General features: G+C 38.4%; 2 protein-coding genes and 1 non-coding gene across 4 annotated transcripts; 1 reads left to right on the top strand and 2 right to left on the bottom strand.

Moving 5' to 3' along the window:
- Positions 1–17040: 17040 nt before the first annotated feature.
- Positions 17041–18991, bottom strand: LOC132060923 (UPF0481 protein At3g47200-like). The gene has a single exon (XM_059453816.1). The coding sequence runs from the start codon at positions 18513–18515 to the stop codon at positions 17097–17099; it is 1419 nt and encodes a 472-aa protein (XP_059309799.1). The 5' UTR covers positions 18516–18991; the 3' UTR covers positions 17041–17096.
- A 1494-nt stretch (positions 18992–20485) lies between these two features.
- LOC132061718 (small nucleolar RNA R66) lies at positions 20486–20561 on the bottom strand. Its single transcript, XR_009416138.1, has one exon. It is a non-coding gene; the product is annotated as a small nucleolar RNA R66 (small nucleolar RNA).
- Positions 20562–21186: 625 nt separating this feature from the next.
- Positions 21187–22322, top strand: LOC132060922 (putative late blight resistance protein homolog R1A-3). 2 transcript variants are annotated; one of them, XM_059453815.1, is made up of 3 exons: positions 21187–21846; positions 21919–22007; positions 22132–22322. In XM_059453815.1, the coding sequence occupies exons 1-3, from the start codon at positions 21497–21499 to the stop codon at positions 22149–22151; spliced, it is 459 nt and encodes a 152-aa protein (XP_059309798.1). In that variant the 5' UTR covers positions 21187–21496; the 3' UTR covers positions 22152–22322. The 2 variants fall into 2 exon arrangements, with proteins under 2 accessions (XP_059309798.1, XP_059309797.1); XM_059453814.1 differs by having other exon boundaries at positions 21187–22007; positions 22132–22318.
- Positions 22323–22416: the final 94 nt, after the last annotated feature.

Below are 22416 nucleotides of genomic sequence, written 5' to 3'. Positions count from 1 at the left end.
TTCATTTCTACATCTTTACAACATACACAAATCATCCATAACATATAATAGAGAAGATTGAACCTTACCTTCTTCAATTCCTTCACTCGGCTTAGGGCTTGCTCTTGCAAGGATGAGTGTTTTGTTTGTTCCAACAACTACTCCACTTTAATAAGAACCTTCCACTTGGTTGAATTGCTAGAAGAAATAAATTTTTTGATCAATTTTTCAAGGGGTCAATTTTTGGAGCTCTTGGCCGAATGGTTGCTTGGTTTTTCTCTCCAAGTTTCTTGAAATTTCTAAGTGGTGAAAATGATGAAAATGACTAATTAGTCATCTTTTGTGTACATATATAAAACATCCATATGGCCCATGGCCCACACCTATGTGGCCGGCCACATGCCCTTATGTTTCATGAATTTATCAACTTTCCTTAATTCACTTTTAGCCCCAAATTTCCCTAATATTCCATGCCACAAGATCATAAGCAACCTATGTCTTAAAACAAGATCGGAGGTCAAAGGTCTCCATCTCGTATCCCGGAATAGTCTTGTTCTTAACTTATCATGGTTAACTCGGATTATCCCAACGTACAAAATACGGGATATAACATCCTTCCCCCCTTTAGAACATTCGTCCTCGAATGTTCAACTAGTCTCATAAGGTCTTATAAGGATCTCAGAGGGTTTCCTTTACTACCCTATCATGCAGTCAATGTCTACCAATCATATTCTTTACTACCCTATCATGCAGTCTCGTCTACCAATCATATTTCTTCTTCAGTTTTCCCCAAGTCATCTCCTTATCTTTAATTCGAACTCTTCTATCGTCCCTTTGCTCAAATATCGCTCTCAACTTTCCGGTCACATATTATGTTGCCATCCTTACAAGAATATGCAATAATGCTCAATCTAGCCGAGAAATGCCTTAACGTCGTTTCACTAATCTTTATGCTCTACCTCTTTCTTAATATATCCAAAATGTCACCACCGCGTTATTCTTGTTGAACCCTTACTCTCCTTATCAAGTACTCACTCACTTGGTCTTATGCTTAATATACAAATACTCGTAGGTTGCGTAACTATCTTTGTACAACTTGTATAAAGTACATCCAATCTCAGCCTTAGTCTTTGCCACTCTGAGTCCATTCTGCTTTCATGGCTCATCCATACTAACCTTCGCTCGTAGCCTATTTTGTCATACTCTTTTCCCTTCCTTTGTTATTCCCTCCTTTAAGCCTCTCTTTTCCAATATCCTCGGTCGTACCATTCACGATCCTTACTAATTCTCAACACTATCTCAATTACCATCCTAGCTTCTATCTCTTTTTCTGGCTTTTGGATCTTACTAATTTGTCTCGGCCAGGAATCTTACCTGTGGCCCGAGCATTCGTATCAAATATATCGTAGCATTGATTGTCTTCATCTTGCACTTGCATCTCCCGCACCTGCTTCCCCCCTTTTTGGGGTGCACTTATACTATTACCCTGTGATACTTTGCCCTATGTCCGCATTTTCCCATCTCGACTAGGCGGCGCTTTTATTCCGACATTCTGGTCCCCGTGCCGCTCGCCTACTCTCTTTCTTTCCTTTACAAATATCATTGGGTTAGTACTTCCCAAGCTTATCCCATAGTGAAAACGGCATCAGTTTGCCCTGTGACATTTGTGCCATTTATCTCTCTTTTTTTTCTTTCTCACTTGAACTTCGTTACCCTGTCAGTTTAATGCCTCCCATATACTGTCACGTTGGTTGCCGGAATACACATATCCGCTGATGTAGCCATGTACGGAGTATCACAGACATACGTACACATATATTTACTACCATCTCATTTACAAATTATTTCCAAACACTATTCCAACTCACCCGAATTCCAGAGCTGTGATGCACCTTCTTTCTATTCACCGGTCTAGTCCGCCTCGGCCTACGCGACCTCTTAAGGTTTCCGCTCACTCCGCATACTCTAACTTCCCTTAGGCCACTCTAGCTCCTCACTTGCTCCCTATGTCCAAATTTATAAAACTTTAAAACACTTCCTGCGGCCATCCTAAGATTTCTCTCGCTCCGGCCAGACGCTTAACCTCGAAACTCCGATGGAATATGATGCTCTAATGCTAATATGATCGCGTCCACCTCGGCCCCGACCTTCATCACATAATCTAGAGCAAATTAAAGTCTTAACAGATTTCAAAACGCTCTCATAACATAATTACTATTTTAGCCCTCTTTCAATGCTGAATATTCACTTTTCACCTGCGGATACGACTACTTTTCATCCTGGACTTCCAGATCCGCAATGGTAGTGAACACACCTTAGTCGCCGTGACTCACACATACTTGGTTATCAGCCTTCGGACTTTTACTTGTCGCTATTAAGTAACATTCATACAACAAATACACATACATAAAAACATAAATTCCAATAAGGATTCATATACCTTCATGCCGCATACGGTGACGCCTCCGATCTTGTCTGTCATGGCCAAAGCATATAGGCGGTTCGAAGGACCGCTAGAGAAACTCCGCCGCGTCCTACCACGGCCTTTGCTAGTCTTCGCATACCCTACCCCATCGGGCACATAGCCGTAGCTGTGAAAGACGAACCGGCGAAAGGCGGCCCGATGGTGCCCCACCCGGACCACCCATACGGACACTCCTCGCGATATGGCCTTGACGGCCGCAAGCAAAGCAAGCACGTAGCGTAACGGCTTCGCCCGGATGGCGCTTTGCGCCGTCTTTGAGGGCAACCGAGGTATAGACGGACCTCGTCCCAGCTCGGGCCCCGGCTTCGACCGTGAACCCGAGGCCACCGGAGCTACGATCGGCTCCCGAATACTTTGTCTTCATCCAAAATCTCCTGCCCGGGACCGTGGGGGTGCACTCCGTCTTCCTGAGAAGAATACCGGAGTGTCTTTGTTGAGGCCGCCCGCCTCGAAACTCCCCGAATAGCCGCCGATCTAGCCCTCTTGGCTGGCCCCTATCATAATCTGTCGGGTCGACGCCCCCGATGCCGATCCTCCATCCCCCGTGCATAGAGCTGCGCTCGGCGAGCATGTCCATACCGGGTACAGTGCGGCCATCGCCGAGCAACTATCAACCGTAGGAGAAGATCCGGCCCATCACATATCGATGCATCCGGTCAGTCATATCAGCTACCATAGCGGGCGCATATCTGGCTAATGAATCAAACTCGAGACTATAATCTCGGACACTCCTGCCATTCTGCCTCAGGCGCAGGAATCTATCAACTCTGGCTCGCCGCAGCCGTGGAGCGGAAGGAGTGTCCCAGAAAGGCCTCCACAAACTCGTCCCATACTGCTGGAGGAGCATCCTTGCCCCTAGACAACTCCCACAACTCATACCAATTAACGGCTACATCACGCAACCGGTATGAAGCCAGCTCGACAGACTCAGTCTCGGAAGCTCTAATCACCCTCAGTGTGCGCTCCATCTGTCGAATAAACTCTTGGGGAGTCTCGTCGGGGCTTTGACCGTGGAACTCGGGGGATTACAAGTCGGAAAATCACGGGTCTCAAACTATCACGCACGTCCGCATAATCACCCACTGTCCGTGCCCGCAGCCCGCCCCGCCACTATCCTGGTCAACAACCGGACCGCATCTCGCATGGCCACATCCTCCCAGCCCCCGGGCCGGGGCGGGAGGTGGAGCCGCCTCCCCGACTTTTGCGGTGGCCGCCCGCCGTCGGAGTCCCTACGATAGTGGCGGTGTAGCGGAAATGGGCTAACGGGGAGCTCGCTCCGGGCGCCGTCGAGCACGAGGCCCCGGTGACTGCCGGCCCGGGCCGGTCTCTCCGGCTCGCTCGCTCGATTTGCCCTTCGGGGCAGTCAAGTGTTTTTCTCGGAGGCATCGGCGAAAGCACAACAATTCGTTAGGGAGGAGTCATCCCGATAATACCGCTTCATCGCACGATCTAGATCGAAAGGAAAGACAACATCCTAAATGTCACTGTAGCCTCCGAGTATAGATGTGGTGCACCACACACCGATAAACAAGACTCTACTAGACACGGTCCGTAGACACCCGAGAACGAACGCTTCGATGCCAATTTGTCCCGACCCAACCCCGTAGGGGCCATGACTAGTGCCGGGCGGGCACGCTCGTACACACCTGCTAGCTGTAATCAGTATACGGATAACTTAAACATATACGAAAATCGAACGTCGTCTCAGCCTGTCACATACGAATATATATATTCTGCACAATAGCCGACAGGGCTGTCGTAAAATACACAATATGTCCGAACATATGTACACGCGGCCAATGAAAGTCACCACGAACGGACCGCCCAAAACATAAATCACACCGACATAGCCATACAATAACTAATCACAACCCACATATGTGTCTACAGACCTCCCAAGAGTAATAACAAAATCATATGACGGGACGGGGCCCGCCGTGCTCCCGAATAGACATGTACGTGTATATATATATCGTAATAGTCTATACCAAATATGGGCCCGGACAAAAGTGAGCACCCGCACGGCAGAGCGGATGTCCTATCTTTGGCGTCACCCAACGCATCGTACATGCACACGGGCAGAAAACGCGACCCCGGCGGTGGGTTCGGTAGGAATATGTATTGAGCATGTAAAGCGAGAAATATAGTAACGGAGGCATAACCGAGATAAAAATACGTGTTGAGTACGATAATCGAATATCCCAGGCATTTTATATACATAAACCATCCAAACAATGTCATATCCAACCCGTGTATCGAGCTTAGTGACACGGCCAATCGGACAATCGTTACGTACATGTGTATACAGATAGCGTGTCCGGCCCTGTGAGGGACCCGGGTAAGTAAGATCATATCGCCATCATATACATACATATAGCGTGTCTCGGCCCTATAATGAGGGACTCGGAATAGTTTGTCCCGGCCCTCTAATGAGGGACTCGGTGGGATAGCGTGTCCGCCTACAATGGGGACTCGGTAAAAGGGATCCCGTCCCATCATGTACAGATACAAGGGGGATCCTGTCCCCGCGCCATCATCATATCATACATATACGTGGTCCCGGCCCTACAGTGACTCGGTCGAATAGCCACAAGAGAGTCGCGCACGAAAAGCATGTCCTGCCCCGGACTCGGGAAAGATGTAACGACCACGCACAAGCGGAGCAAGTAAGTAACCACACACACATAATCATCATTACGGGATTCAACGTAATGAACAAAATGAACCCTCATTTCAAAAGCCAAACAATAGTCATTTTAAAAGCCAAACAATAGTCGAATCAAGTTTCCTCCGAAGATCACTCGGGAGCATATCAAATAAATCTTTGGAAATCATAGGTACGTATCAAAACCATATGAGATAGCTTATGGAAACCGAGAACATAGTCGTCATTATAGACTCGATAGCCACATTAAGTTCTTTTAGAAAGTCGCTAGAGTCAAACATAGAAATATCTCGGGGCCCACGGACAAGTATCAAACCAATCCGAGCCCACCTAGGAAAGTCAAAGTCATTATACGTTATAGAATCATTTACGAGCTTACCAAAGCAATCCGGTTCTGTCTGTGAAAGTTACGGACATTTTTAGACATAGGATCTTTTAAGAACAAAAATTCTTTTTGCAACATTTGAATTCAATCGTACCCAAGACATATGGACCATCATTTAACCATATTAAGAATGCCAACCTAAGAGAAGAATAAGAATCGTAGATACGCTCGGAACTTAAGAGTGGAGTCACCCCGAGGCTCGTGTCATATCATATCTTACGTATATCTAAGACATGCCAAAAGGAAGAAAGCGGTAGTTTACATACCTCGTCCGCTCTAAGCTAATCCAAACTTAAGTCTGGGTCGCCCACGATCTACAACAATATCATTATATGCCAAACATTAGCTATGGATACTTAAAACTCCAATCTCAAACTAGCACCTTAATTCTTACGTAAATTGCGCATTTCTCCCGTAAATAACAACCCCGAGAATTCAACTCGCCAAAATCATCAACAACAACACCAACAACCATACTAACAACATCAATGATCAATTCAAAATGCATTCTAACATTAGTAACTCTTTTCACACACTTCGACAACACTCCAATTACGTCAATTCCACTACATACATTCAAACTAACATCAACGCTTATATGCTCAAGTACTAAATTCAGTATATTCAAACAAGATTCAAGAACGCTTAAACAATCCGCACAATATTTCAAACAATCCAACAAGAAACTACTTAACCCAAACCTTCCCAATTCAACAAGGACAACAACAACACCTTTCTTTCTTCCAAACTCATGAACTACACCAACAACCTACCCATTAGCAACATTATTCTTACAAATGCAAGAAACTACATTAATTACATTAGCTTCAAAACAGCCCAACAACGATTTCAACTTCAACTTGAATCATTAAACTTCATATCATCATAGAATCCATGACGACAACGACCAAGATACCACATTGTCGACACCCAATTTTGTCCCTCCTTCATTCTAATTTATTTCTTCGGGTTTCTAAATTTATTGACGAGTTAAGTATTTTATTTTCACTACTATTTCTACTACTATTAATTTCATTACTTTCATTTTCATCATTCTACTATCAATATTAATAGTATTACTTTATTACAAATTTTAAATGGTTCGTCACATACTAATTACCATTTGTATTTACATAGCATATATTGTACTAGATATTAAGTTAAAACCAAGAATAAATTAATTGAAGGAAGAAAAGGGCCACATTTTCGGATCCAAAACAATTCACCCAACAACTGCAATTCAACGCCTTACCTACCCGACCCGACTCACTTATTTTTCTTAATCAGTTGAAACCTTATAGCCGCACAGCCCATCTCCTTCATTCTCTCTCTCTATTAGGGTTGAACCCTCACGCCGCCACCTCTCTCTCGTTTCCCCTCTTCCTCATCCCTTCCATTTTCAACCAAAATCCAAACCTCCTTTAGCAATGCAAATCTTTGCCTATCCTTCGTGCAACTCCGCACTCTCACCTTCCCCATTTCGTTGTCATTTTCTCATGCTCCATCTCCATTTCCGAAAACCCCAAATCCTCTTCTTCACATCCTCTTTCACCGTGTATCCTTGCCCTCCATTTTCATGCAAAGCTCTTACACTTGTCCCATGCGTATCAACGCTGGATGAAGCCAAATGTAATGCACTCCAAAGTCAAACCAAATCTCACCATTTTGAGTATATATTTGAACAAATCACGTGGACAGGCTGTAAGCTCGTCCAAAACTCCTTCAACGTTCGCATTTTGGACAAGTTTGACTAGATTTCGAAATTTTTATCCCGCCTAAACAAAACCCATCTTGATACTATAAATAGAAGGGAGGGAACTATTTTTTTAACTTGTTTTTTTTTTTCTGAACTTAGCATGACAAAGGGTTCGTCTGAAGTTCAAAGCGTAACCGCCACGTCGATGCCCCACTTGATCGTACCCACAAAAGGTCGGTGTAAATTCCTTCGTTATTTGTTTATTAGTAGCTTATTCACTTTCCTATTTGTTTCATATGATGATGTGTTTCATCCGTCCGATAGATGGTCGTTAGGTTGGTTTTTTCCTGATGTTTGTTAATACGATGTACGATCGTGCCGCCGCTTAGATTCGGCTTGTATAGGTTCATAGATGTTTAGCATATAAATTAGTTGTTAGCTTAGCCTTAATGTGTTACGTGTCCATTTGAATATCATATTTAAAGGGATAATTTGTCGTCATCCATGTTGGCTTAATCTCGTTGTTACTCTCCGTAATATTACGCCATCGAGGATCTCAATCCCATTAAACCCGAGGAATGCTACTCTTCATGATTCAGTAATATCTCACCGATTTTGAATATGTCCAACCCTTTTAGACCCTACCCATTCGTCCTCCGTGAGTTCAAATCGCAGTGTCGATCAGACCGATAAGGTTATTTGTTTCAAAGAGGCATGTTTAAGGAAATCTCAGAAGCATATTAAATCCCCGTAACGCTATGTGACCTTCATTCTCAACTAATAAGTATGCTCAATGAACTTGTTGTATGATCTGCTCACTCAATGCATACCCATATCTTAAAATAATTATGCTACTCTTGCTTAAAATGGATCTGTGTATGCCCTACATGCTCAGAAACTAGCCTAGCATTATTCCTCTGTCCGAAACCTATAACCGCTGTATTTAGCCAAGAATAGGAAAATGTATAGCCTTAAGAATGTTCCTCGGTCAACACGTGCATTTTGCTTAGTCGTTTATCGTATTGAAGATTGAATGAGTACATTTGCGCAAACCTATCTCCCGCTGTTTCCGTCTGTGGCTACCCGTCGATGAGATATGCTTGAGATATATCATTTTGGTCTTAATTATATAACTGCTTTCTTTTAAAAGCGTGTGTGCACTTGATCATGGATACTAAATTATGATTCCTATGTCAGAACTAACTTCGCTTAACTCTTACATGCCTATCTCCTTATCTTTTTTATTTATTTCTTAATTTTATTTATTTTTTTGTTTTTGTTTTATTTCTCCTTTCTTCTAGTTCGTAAATCCTGTTAGAATCGTCTATAAATGTTTAATTTTTCTAGTTTCTTTGTTCAAAATCTTCAAACCGAACTTTGTCTCGTTTTTTAAGTGTTCGAGTATGCTTTTGTTTCTAGTTTGTTGTTGATTGATAGCCTAAAGTCTCAAATAAATTTTCCCATGATTGGCTATTTTGTTGTTTGTTTATGCCTCATTTCACTTAATGTATCGTAATTGAAACAAATTAAGGTGTAGGTATTTGCTGTTCTATTTGCTTGCCCCCGCCATTCGATTTAGGCACACCATGATTGGTTCGTCATTGGCCGTGGTTCTCGTTTTGCTACTGTCTACATTGAATTCTTAAGTGGGTGTCTCAGGCATGATTTTTGTTGTTCTTCTTAATTGGTTGATTTTCTTCATAATATATCAAGTGGCATACCCAGATATATTGTATATATTCACTTCGCACACTCATAAAGTGTATGTAAGGGTATATTCAGATATAATGAGGTATATCACTCAAGTAAATCATTAAGCAATTGACGTTGAGCCTACCCGAGTTTTGCTGCTTTTTCTCCCTTTTAAATTACCGGCCTTTTGCTTATGTGCTAAATTCGACTTATTGGGCCCAATCTGTTCGCTATTGTAAAATGACTTATTTGGGCTTTGCATTTTCTTGCACAGCTATCGAAGCGCCAAATATCCTAATTCATTTGTTTATATGCTCGCTTGGTTTGCGTACTTAATCTTTCTTAATTATGAAATTACATGTGTTTTAAGTTAAATATTTAGGTAGATACTAATCCTCTTTCCTTTTCTTTTCCTTTGTGCATGACCATCCTCAAGACACGAGTCCGAGGGACTCGTCATCTCTCCCGCATCTCGATGTCGGGCCAAAGCCCAACAAAATCCTCCTATCGAGTCGTCCCCACCCGCAAAAAAAAAAAAAAACGGACCGAAGCCCATAATAAAGGGCGGGATGACAAAGCAAGATTTTAAATGGCCGAGCCCATTTAAATTATTTTATTCCTCCCTTTTATTTTATTTTGCATTTAAGTTAGAACTCGTGCAACTAATACTTTACCCCGTTTGTCTTTTCTTTAGCTTAGATAAACTCTAATGAATTAGCAAAGTTTAGTTAGTGTAATGGTAGTTAATTCAAAATGGAGAACCAAGAATTAGCCCCCCCATAGATCTCATTCCTCCTTTTGTGTCAAAGATGACTCATAATCTATAATATTTCGAATAATGGCATAACTATGTATTTTGAGTTAAAAGGATCATGATTCACTTTTACCATCTTTGGAATTTCAAACGTCACTAACACACAAAATATGAATCCGATTATATTTTATCAACATTTTCAAGATTTGCCCAAATTATACATATTTTTGGCTGAAATAAAGAGTGTTAAAAAATAGAAAGAGCTTATAGCCTTTTCATCATATTTAAGAATATAAGTCTAAGCACTTCTACATCATCATATTCATACAATATTTCTTATCTAAAGATCACATTTGTCAAATCATCTTTTAAAAGGCTATTATTCATAGGCAAATTATCTACAAATCTTATTTTGAATAACATTACTATATTTTTATTTAAGACTTTAGCAATATTTATAAGTTATTTTCCAAACATTTAAAATGTTATATCTACACTTAGCCTAACTAACCATAAGTCCAGTGGATTAACGATTATTAATGGAACTTAGAGGATGCCTAATACCTTCCCTCTAGGTTAGTTGAACCCGTATCTAGAATCATTTGGTTTCGTAGATTTCAAAAATAAAATCAACTTTAGATAATTACTTTAATCAATCTTCGGTGCCCTAATTCACCATAATAATTAGGTGGCGACTCCTTAACTTTAAATAACCCCGGAATTATCCGGATGTTGTAAACTATTTTGACTTAGGTTAAAATAGGGTATAACACACATAAAATTAGTTCTTTCCCTAACATACAACGCAGCCCATTTTCGGCCAACACCCCAACACACAAGTGCCATGATTTTCATCCATTTCCACACACTACAACAACACCCAAACATGCTAAATACAATTAATTCACCATTCCTACACAACATCATACATGCACGGCCAAACATCAACATGCACGGTTCAACATCAACATCCATATTTTCATGAATTTCATTCATTTCTACATACTACAACATACACAAACCATCCATAACATATAATAGAGAAGATTAAACCTTACCTTCTTCACCAAATTCCTTCACTCGCTAGGGCTTGTTCTTGCAAGTGACGAGTGTTTTGTTTGTTCCAACAACTACTCCACTTTAATAAGAACCTTCCACTTGGTTGAATTGCTAGAAGAAATAAATTTTTTTGATCAATTTTTCAAGGGGTCAATTTTTGGAGCTCTTGGCCGAATGGTTGCTTGGTTTTTCTCTCCAAGTTTCTTGAAATTTCTAAGTGGTGAAAATGACTTTAAGACGACTAGTCATCTTTCAGTGTACATATATAAAACATCCATGTGGCCCATGGCCCACACCTATGTGGCCGGCCACATGCCCTTATGTTTCATGAATTTATCAACTTTCCTTAATTCACTTTTAGCCCCAAATTTCCTCAATATTCCATGCCACAAGATCATAAGCAACCTATGTCTTAAAACAAGATTGAGGTCAAAGGTCTCCATCTCGTATCCCTAATAGTCTTGTTCTTAACTTATCATGGTTAACTCCTATTATCCCAACGTACAAAATACGGGATATAACATTAAGAAAAGACAAGATTAGCAACAGAGAAATTGTAGTGTATCCGCAAATTACTAGTCTCAAACTAATCACCATCCAGAGCATCCACTGTTCTCATCAAAAGTGTAGTGACTTGACAATAAAGCTCTTTCTAGGTGACTTCGATGGAATAAACTACAAGTTTTCTAAGCCATGAGCTTCCTCTTCAGATCCCTCTGGAGCCTTCTGCGAAGACGAATAGAGAAAAAGCTTAACAAGTTCATCAATAAACATATCAAGAAGAGCATCAAAATCCACTCCTCTTTAACTGAATCACTTAAACGTTCTCTTCTTTGGCTACTGCCCAGCTACATCACCTTCAATGTCCATTATGGTTGGAGCAAGATTTTGGTGCCAGTGGGAATGAATGCAGCTAAAGCTAAAAAAAAAAAAAGACTGATTATCAAAGCCCGGAAGCAGAAGAGTCTCAAGGTTGATGGAAATGTCTCTGTTAAAGAATACAATATCATGTCATTCATTAAAAACTGAGGATACGTCAAATGTCAAAAAATCGGACCCCATCATATTACATACCCGCGAAGTGTCTGAAGGTTGATGGAAATGTCTCTGTTAAAGAATACAATATCATGTCGTTCATTATAAATTGAGGATACGTCAAATGTCAGAAAAATTGACACCATCATATTACATACCCGCGAAAGGGATCGGCATGCCCGGTCCCATGATCCGCCTAGGTTTAAATTCAAAACATGGTAAAATTACACAAAAATAAACTATTGTCCAAATGGGGGAAGCTTAAAACAACAACTCTACTATAAAAGTTGAAAGCAAATACAGGGGTTAAGTCTTTAGAGTAGCTCCCTGTGTGTTTTTAAGGGTCAAAATACTCACTCCCGCATCAACCCTCCCCCCCCCCCGGTGGCTTCGGATATCTTTAAGAGCCAATTCACCCCATGTTTCCAAATCACCATCGCCTTAAGCAACGATGGGGGAAGGTCAAAATCATCAGCACTAGCCTCTTCGAGTGTATCCCTCCAAGTTTTTAAGATGGCTAAATCACAATAGAATCGTAATTTTTGGCATCAGGCTTAGAGGCGGTCCCGAAAAACTTCAACACTGACAAGTTGGCCCCGAATGTTGTTCAAATCATTCTCTAACCCAGTTGCTTTGTTCTAAAGACTGACATATGATGAAGTCAGAATTTGGAGAGAGTACTCCAGGTCTCTTAGAGAGTTAGAATTTGAAAAGAGTTCTCTAGGTCTCTTAGAGAGTTAGTTACATCTTCCAAGCGCATTCGTAAAGAGGCCTGGAGAGAATCAGAATCACAAACTGGTGCAAAAGTCTCCTCATAGTTCACACTATACTCCTGTTTGTTACCAAGGATAACCAATCGAGCTTTGTACCGATCAAGAGTTCCATCAGAATGAAGTCTAGTTGAATAGACCCATTTACATCCAATTGTGCGGACATTTGAAGGACATGAAACAATGTCCCATAAGTTATTTTCTTTAAGAGCCAAAAGTTCCTCCCGCCGCGTTTCTCTGCGCCAACATTCATGCTCGGGAAGCTTGCAGTAACAAATTGGAACGAAATGGTGGATAAAGTTAAGGAAAACCATACTTACTTAGGGAGCACTTCCTACTCCGCATTGCCGAGTAAAGCCGAAGAAAGGAAGAGTCTTCAAGAAATCTCGCATTCTAGTCGTGGGCAATCTCAAAGTGGGATCATTTCGGAATCGGATAAAGTTAGCCGACGTCATTTATATAGAAATCCAGGTTTGAATCACTTAGAAGTAGATGAAGGATCCTCAAAAGTAGGAAGAAGAGAAGAAACAGACGATGACTCAACATGTGTAGGAAAGAAAACTAATTCTCAATAGAAAACAACATTTCTGGAAATATGAAATTTGTTTGAACTTGGATCATAGCAAATAAACTCTTTCTCCAAAGTACTATAACCCATAAAAGCACATTTAGTAGACTAAACATAAAGTTTATTGTGTTGAGAAGGAGGTGATGCACAAAAACAAATACAACCAAATGCATGAAAATTATGGTAGTGGATTACGGCGATAAAGACAATAATATGGAGACTCAAGATTTAACACTTTAGATGGCAGCTTATTAATTAAATAGACAAAGAATAGACAAATCTTTCACCCAAACATTTAGATGGGACATAGGACTCAATCAATAAATTGGGCGAGCGACATCTAAAAGATGACGATTTTTACGCTGAGCAACCCCATTTTGTTGTGGCGTATTTGGCAAGAGCGTTGTGAGATGATTCCTTTCTCCAGCACGAAATTGTTGAATTCATGAGACATATATGCTCCACCAGAATAAAATCTTAATATTTTGATGCAGGTAGAAAATTGAGTCTCATGTAAGCTAAAAATGTCCCAATAATTTTAAAATACCTCGATTTGAACGGGAAAATACACCTACAAACCAACTATAATCATCTATGAATGTCACAAAGTACTTGAAATGAGCATGAGATATAATTGGTGAAATTCCCAAATATCACTATGAATGACATTAAAAGACTTTACAAGACGACTACCAAAATTAAGAAAAGAAAGAGTTTTACTTTTTCTGTTTACAAGTAGAACAATCTGTTAAGAACTAAAAAGTGTTTTTTATTTTTCCAATAAACCAGACCTGATAAATGAGACAACACAATAGAATTTGGATGTCCTAGACGTTTATGTCAAACCCGCTTTACTAATGCCGAAGTACAAGCAAAAGATAGAACAAGGCCCCTTCACAATTATCGTCCCCGACACCTAATCCTGCACAAGGCAACATTACGAGAAAAATTCACATTACAAGTGTTATCCACCAATTGGCCAATAGAAATAAGACTAGTGGAGAGCTTTGCCGATACAAAAATATTCTGAAAGTTTTAGCAATATCCCAACCTTGATAATGGGTAAATTACTACTATCAATCCGTAATTATGGATGGACCGTGATACTCCTGAACATTTTTTAGCATACCAGTTGCATTGGTCATATGATTGGAAGCGCCAGAATTAACAAGAAGTCAAAAATTAAATGTAATGCCGTTACCTTGTAGCCCCACAGCAGAAAAGGTTGACACAATTATTTGTTATACAATTTCAGGAGTAAGAACTTGTCCAGACGTTGGAGTAGCAAATTGGTTGTTAGTTCCAATTAAAGATGATTTTTCAGAAGTTGAACCATTTATCCCAGCTTGAAGAGCATTTATCTTACGATTTTGAGGGCGTGTGGGACACACTTTGATAATATGCCCGTGTTGTTTACAATATTGCAGAACTTCTTACCACAACTGCTAGCAATATGACCATATTCCTTATAGCTGTAGCATTGAGTTTTGCTCATATCCCTGCCTTTTACTTTTCTTGAGAGCCAAATGCAACAATGTGAATATTTCTTGCTTGAAAGTGTTTTGTGCGCGAAGACACTGTTATTCACGAAGTAATCCCCTAAAATAGACATCGAAGGACAGAGACAAGTTAGAGCGAACACTCTTAAAATCAGTTCGCAATTTCATTAAAAATTGGTCTCGCTTGCTTTGCTCATGAACTGCTTGAATTATAGAGAGAGATCCGGTGAACAAGAATTGGGGATCGGATGCAGGGGAAATTCCCGCCAATGGCTGAGATGTTCAGTCGACCCCCTCCCCCTTTGTGGGGGTCCCGACCAAGATACAAAGCGCCCGTCCTCTTCTCTCGCGTCGAAGCGTAACAGAAAAGTGCGAGGTTTTCGCTCACGTAAAGAGTGGGAAATTGGGAGAAAAACTTGGATCATTTACCTTCTTTCAAGAGTTAAGGTATTTTAGCATAAAAAATATGTTGAATTCACCATAAGTTCTAAAACCCAAAAATATAATCCCGAACAAAGAGACCTCTTCGAGAGTAATTAACAATTTCATGCTCTAGCTAATAGCATCTTGTGCTATTGTCTTGATATAAACCTTAAATAATCTCACATGGCCTTTGGCAAGTCTTGTATGGCTTGAGATTAAGGACACAAGAGGGTCAATCGACCCTAAAATTTATGTCACTGGGCATCTTTGACCTTCCACCGACCTAACTTTAATAGAATCGGTAGTAGGATCACTTTCATCTATATACGGCCCCACAATTCTTTTCCTATGACAAATAGTTGAAACTGAAATTCCCAAGTAGAATAATTTTTTCGAGTGAAACGAACACTAAAGGACTCAAACTAATGTGAAGTCATGTTTTTGAATATCGAAAATCAAAAAACACAATGATACGAAAAAAAAAATAGCTAGAATAACCAAGACCAAGAACTCTAAATATTTAGGACTAACTTTTGACGAAGAAAAAAAAACTTTCAAAAAAGAATATTGAAAGTAACCACAGATCAAAGACTATGAATCAAAGCGAGAAGACTCTGATACCATGTCAAGAATAGAGAAAAATAAGAGAGAAACTGAAGAATAACTATCTCAATTTGCTGATCCAATACATCAGATTACATAGGTATTTATACACAAGAGAAATAAGATATAAAAAGAAGCAAAATATTCTACACTTAATGTAAATCCTACCAAATATTTCATAGTTAACGCTACACAATATTCTACAATAAATATAACGGAAAAGGGCCTAAAATACTCTTGAACTATTAGAATTGGGACAAAAATACCCTTCATCCACCTTTGAGCCCCCAAATACCCCTGGTGTCCACCTATGAGGTCTAATATACCCCTGCCGTCCACCTATGAGATCTAATATACCCCTTATTTCTAATAGCCTCATTTCATTTATGATACAACATTTAACTGATTACTCCATATTATTAACTAATCTAATTAATTTTAATTTATGTTGATTGGATCCCAACCCACCTACCGACCCAACCCAAATTAAATAAGCCTAAAAACGAAGCAATTTTATCAAATTATCACTTATTTATGGCTGAAACAATAAAAATTTGTGGTACGCTATCTGCTTAATTCAAGCACTAATACTGTGGCCGCATAATAGTGTATTCATCGTTCGCTTCGCTATTCTCATCCACAATAACCCATATAACTTTCTAAAAGGAAGAGATGTTGACACATCATAAATGAAATGGAATTTATTAGAAAATAGGGATATTAGACCCCGTAAGCGATAGGTATATTAGATCCCATAGGTGGACGGCAGGAGTATTTGGGAGCTCAAAGGTGGATGGAGGGTATTTTTGTACCAATTCTAATAGTTCAAGGATATTTTAGGCTCTTTTCCATAAATATAAATATCTCTAAGTATATTTTCATATATCTAGAGTGTATCTATAATATCTCGTCCATCTTGCTAACCATAGCTACTCACCTACTCTTATGATTAAGAACCCTTATGAAAGCAATCAATATGCCAAGCATAATGTTACATTCAAGCAGTTGTAGGTTAGAATCTAGGTGTGATATTCTAGTTCTTTTATTAAACCTCTTGTATGTATTGCTGGCTCCGACGCTGCGTCCAGGAGTTCAAGACTAGGGGAGATATTTATTTCAGGTACCAATAAGAACATATATATTTCTTGTACAAGAAAGTTCTTGAATGATCAATGATGCTTGAAGGTGTTATGTTAAATATTCTACATATGCATATGGTGATGCAGCATTTCCAAGATTAGTGGTCCTTCTTAATGATTGTGCTGTAGTCCATTACTTAACATATAAGCTTATTAGACTTGCTAAACTTCTTAAGCATATCTACAATAAATAGAATATATAAGTTTGGATGGGAAGAAAATCAAGATATACAAAAGGAGAGAACTTGAAAAGCAGTACATAAAATGCATCAAATCAATACAGAAAAATGTACATGTGGAAGGTTTGTTCATTCAGCATAATAATTATGTACAGACAAGTAAAATCAAGATCTTTTTGCTGGAGGATAAAGAGGAGATGCAAAGTAGGTCTGAAGAATAGTAAAGAAAAGGAGGGAAACAGCAGCAACCAACGCAATGAGAGACCAGGGACTTCTAAAATAGGTATCTAACAATTCAGCAATCCAAGTCTGGGACTTGCTGTTATAGTGTTGTTCGATTTTCTTTTTGACGTCCTTGTAAATATGTAGATAATCACCCCCATAAGTGTTTAATGCTTTGAAGACTTGTACCACTTCTTCATCACTTCCTAGTAAGTTGACTATGATCCTCTTCCTTCGTAGCTCTTTCGCATCATTAGGTGAAATAATAAGTGTTTTCATCAAATAGATGTAAGAAGAAACAGAGGATTCCATAATTTTACCTGGACTGATCTCATAAGCTATCATGTTCCGGAAAAATACTCTAGTATACTCGGAGACATACCAACATGGAAGTGAGAGTTCGGCGTCGAAATAATGAGACGTTAGCCTTACATCCATCAAAGAACCGAACCCGCCAGGGGTAAAATGAATGCCCTTTGATTTCATTTCCGTTACTGAACGAAACACTTCGGTTGACTCTGTTGGAATTCGGTTGCCTTCTTTGTTTCTACATCGATCAAGACAGTGCCCAAACTGATGAATGCCTTTTGAGATAAGATCCATTACTAATGGACAACATGTAGTTGCCGGTTTGTGATCATTATTCATGGAATCGTTGTTGTGAGATTGTCGGAGATGATGATCGCTATTAGTACTGACCATCACTCTTCCAAGAAGTTCAAAAAGGTGAAAGGGTTGTGGCTCCATCACCACATTATTTCGGGGCTCTTGTGGGCCGAAAAGAATTTTATAACAAAAGCTTTTCGACGTCTCTTCAAATCCATCTCCACCAAATCTCGAGTTAAACAATAGTTTGAGTATCTGGAAAGGTACCTGATTTTCAAGCAAGAGCATGTCACGTCTAATGAGGGTATCAACTCCAGTACCAAGGTAATAAGCCATATATTGATCTTTAGACCAGCATTGTGAGAAGTCTCGGGTTTCTCTCTCCATAAGATTTAGAACGAAACATGCATCGAGGAGCATCATTCGAGAAAAATCATAGTCATTATACTTATTCGTGAATTCTTCAAGGTAACAACTTCTAGCATGCTCGATCCCCTCATGAATTTGTTCGAGAAAGAAATTTACGTCTTTATTACTGCCATGAATGAACATTTGTAGAGCCTTGGGCTTGAAATCCTCAACAAATTTGAGCTCAGGTTTTCCATGGTGGTAAGGCCCCAATGAAACCACTTTAGGATCAAAGTCATCATTGTCCTGAGTCTCAAGTCTCATGAATAATGGAACTTTTGGTATTTCAGGAAATATTGAAGCATCTTGGATAAAGATTCTAAAATTTTCCCTTTCGGTGTCTTCCATTTCAGGTTCTAACTTCTAAGGATACTTTCCTGATCTACCTTCATGAGTAAATAAGCAACATTTATTACCTTAATACAAAAAACAACCACATCAATCAACAAATTATTAGGAGTGATGAAAAATATATGGGGGGAGGGGGGTTCAAATATATACAGTCTAACACAAATAGACAATACTTCACGTAGCCACATTTTCAGTTTATACCCCTATAATTAACATTCTTTTTGCAACAGTATTTATACACCCTTTAGCCACATAGTAGTTTTTATGAAACATTGTCTATCAAAAAGTTTTTCATTCTAAAGATTCCAACTCGAAACCTCTTATTAAAAGGTGAAGAAATTCCAACTACCTTATCAGGACGCTTGGTGATATCCAAGAGAATCTCATAAAAAACATAAAAGTTGGACAATTTATATCATTAAAATGGAAAACCGGAGGTGCCTTACAAACTTAGAAGATCGACAGACACCTTTTGTTAAGTGGGACTGGAATGCAATGAATTTGCTCTAAAAAGAGATATTTTCAATGACATTTCTATGGTTCTCATTCACCGCGATAAATCATCAATAATCAATAAGATATTGTCACCTGCAAGCATATCTATGGGCGCCAACTATTCCAAGCACTAATAACAGTGAAACTAGGAAACCATATGCCGAAGTCCCTGGAACATAATTTAATTATGATTTAATAGTAAGATAATGTTTTGGCGTTTGTTAGAGATGAGATTAGCAATTTAAGGCAGGCCCCACCATTAACCAATTGACTATTTTCTTCTAGTAAGAGAGAAACAGTGACTATGATAAGTTACCAACTGACCCAATAGACTTAAGACAAGTTAAATGTTTTTTTGTTCCCATTAGTTGTCAGGATAAGGATCTCCACGTCCATTATGAAAAGTTTTATTCTGATACTCCCTCCTATCCATGTTACTAGATGATGGCGACCCCCTGCAAGCATGGGCCCAACATGAAAAATAAGACCGTTTAGTATTTCATGTGTCATAATTTACGTAGCACACTTTTTTTTTTAATTTATCGCGATAAAAAATATCATCTTTAATTTTATTTGTAGAAGCAACTTAACTTTATTAAATGATTTACAGTCCACACAAATATTTTTGAGGCTTTGTTTTGACTTTACATTTCAAAATGCGTACCTCAACAACGATGTCATATAAATTGAGATGGAGTGAGTAATGAAAACAATTATAATTCAATTAATTCAAATAGCATTCTTGTAGTCCTAAATTCCAAGTATAACCCTTTCATATATAGTTGAAATGAAAAAATTATGAACTTACTATCATAAATTAATGTTCGAAACTATCTGTAATTGTCTCTTGTCTTTTATATGGTTAGGGAATTTGTCTATCACAAATTAAGAGTAAGCAAGTTAACTATAAATTAATATGGTTAAGTCCAACAGATTTTTTTTTAATTAATTTGCATAATTTTCAAAAAATAGTCACATAATTTAAATATGGTGGTGATTTACTACTCTCTCTCCCTCTCTATTCTTGTCGTATTTGCTTTCAAGAGATCGGAACTAAATCATATTAATTAATTTAATATTTTAAAATTAAAGTTTATATATTTGAAAACTATAAGAAAGGTATTATAAGTTGCAATGTTTCTCATATCACTTTTAAATATTTTAAATTATCTATTATTGTGATTTATAATATTTTTTATTTAGTTTTTAAATATGTAAACTTAATTCAAAAAACTCAAAGTTTTCATATCCAAATTTATAGTTAAAGTTTAAAAATTAATGTAACTCTTCTGTAATAGTAGTAAAGATTTTAAATTCAATTTCTAAATAATTTATTTAAAAACAGAACAATTAGTGTTCACTGTAAAATTATAGAGCAGACAAATAGAAACGGGAGAACTGATTTTTTCTTTAATTAAAGTAACAATCCATTTTTGATTTTTTTTTTTTTTATATTCTTTTTTTTCTTTAGAATCCTCAGAAAAATTGCTTGTAGTTGTCATCAAAATAGAGAAATTCAGGTCTCAAAGATTTCATGCCATCATAGGAAATCCATGTTTGAATTATGATTATGTATTTGGGGGTTTGGGAAAAGTGGGGTCCGTGAAATGATATAAGCGGAGCCCACAGTGCAAGCAAGAATTCAGCAAATGTGAAGAAGGGGACATAGGGCCTGCCACAACAGACACGTGTTGAGAGTCAAAATAAAAGTTGAAGAATGAAGCATTAATTACCCTCACTTTTCATTTTATTTGTGAAAATGCCATGATGGACGACGATCCGCATAAAATCCATGTTTCTATATAAGTTAAAAGTGGTGTTTTTACCATTTTATTTTGATCCAAAATAAATAGTATTTCACATAATCAAAAAGGTATTAATGATTTTTTTTTTTCAAATTTACCCTTATTTAGGTAAGTGAACTTTTACATAACCAAGAAATCATATTAAATAGATACTCGTAAGTTAGGCAAAACACTTCTTACTTAATAGATATTTCCCATCTACCGTTGTCATCCTGTAATACATGAATTCTTCTCCCGTTTTAACCTTCTCAGGGTATTGGCCGTCTTCCATAAAGATATAGAGGTTGAGACATTTCCACTCGTGTAAAATAAATAGTATTTCACATAATTAAGAAAGTATTAATGATTTTTTTTTTTCCAAATTTACTCTTGTTTAGATAAGTGAACATAACCAAAAAAACATATTAAATAGATACTCGTAAGCTAGGCAAAACACTTTCTTACTTAATAGATATTTCCCATCTACCGTCGTCATCCTGTAATACATGAATTCTTCTCCCGTTTCAACCTTCTCAGGGCATTGGCCGTCTTCCATAAAGATGTAGAGTTTGAGACATTTCCACTCGTGATTACAAAGTTAGTTCATTTGAGATATCTTGCAGTTAGATATTACGGCAATATTCCTGGGTCAATCTTAGAGCTTCAGGTTCATCAAGAATAGAGAATTGTCTCATTGACATGTCCAGCTTGACAAAACTCCAAGCATTGAAGTGTTACAGCTATTCTTATTGGATAATTGAGATCCCCATCAAAAGGTTTTTTTTTTTCCCAACAACACTTAAGAGGTTGACTTTAGCCGGCGAGTTCTGTTTTCATTGGAAATACATATCAACTCTTGTCATGTTGCCAAATCATGAAGAACTCAAACTTAAAGGGCATGCAGTCGTAGGTCAAGCATGGAGATTGAGTGATGAAGAACAGTTCCAAAGCTTGAAGCAGTTGTTGTCTAACGAGCTAGATTTTCGGATGTGGGAAGCTAGCAGTGACAGCTTCCCAAATCTAAAACGCCTTGCTCTGAAGAATTGCAGGTACCTGAAAGAAATTTCAACAGATTTTGCAGAAATTTGTACATTGGAGTCAATTGAGTTACATGATTGCAGTTCTCCTGCTGAGCATTCTGCAAGAAAGATTAAAAACGAACAAGAGGAGATGGGAAATAACTCCGTCAATGTCTACATCCATAGGACTAGTAAGTTTTAGATAAATTCTACCAAGTTTTAGATAAATTCTCCCATTATTAATTACCTCATCTTTGTTACATTTTACCTCCTTGAAATTAAGATGATGACTTCTACTTTTTATCTTGCATGCAGGGAAGATAGAATTTTATTAAGGGACCATCTAATGTTATCTCCCAAATGCAGAAGTTTTTAGTTTAGATTTTGAAAAGTAAAATCTTACTTTTATCTTCTTATATGTTAGAAAAATTTTGTTTTAGGAATAAGCACGTTTAATACATGTCTGTACTGTAATGTTTATTTTGTTTTGTGTGATAGTTCGACATGAATAATGTTTCTATCATGTATTGTCTATGGGGTATAAGAACAGAATGTTCTACACCGGAATCTGTTTTTCCGTAACTTGTAACAAAAATGGTG

Source organism: Lycium ferocissimum, chromosome 6 (genome assembly GCF_029784015.1).
Source record: "Lycium ferocissimum isolate CSIRO_LF1 chromosome 6, AGI_CSIRO_Lferr_CH_V1, whole genome shotgun sequence".
NCBI lineage: Eukaryota > Viridiplantae > Streptophyta > Magnoliopsida > Solanales > Solanaceae > Lycium > Lycium ferocissimum.
This window is presented reverse-complemented; position numbering and strand designations above follow the sequence as displayed.

What these genes read in the sequence shown, in the direction of transcription:
- LOC132060923 (XM_059453816.1), bottom strand. Translation starts at nt 18,515, where the DNA reads ATGGAAGACACCGAAAGGGAAAATTTTAGAATCTTTATCCAAGATGCT.
- LOC132060922 (XM_059453814.1), top strand. Translation starts at nt 21,497, where the DNA reads ATGTCCAGCTTGACAAAACTCCAAGCATTGAAGTGTTACAGCTATTCT. An exon ending in TGTCTACATCCATAGGACTA is followed by an intron (nt 22,008 to 22,131) that starts GTAAGTTTTAGA and finishes TCTTGCATGCAG; the next exon opens with GGAAGATAGAATTTTATTAA.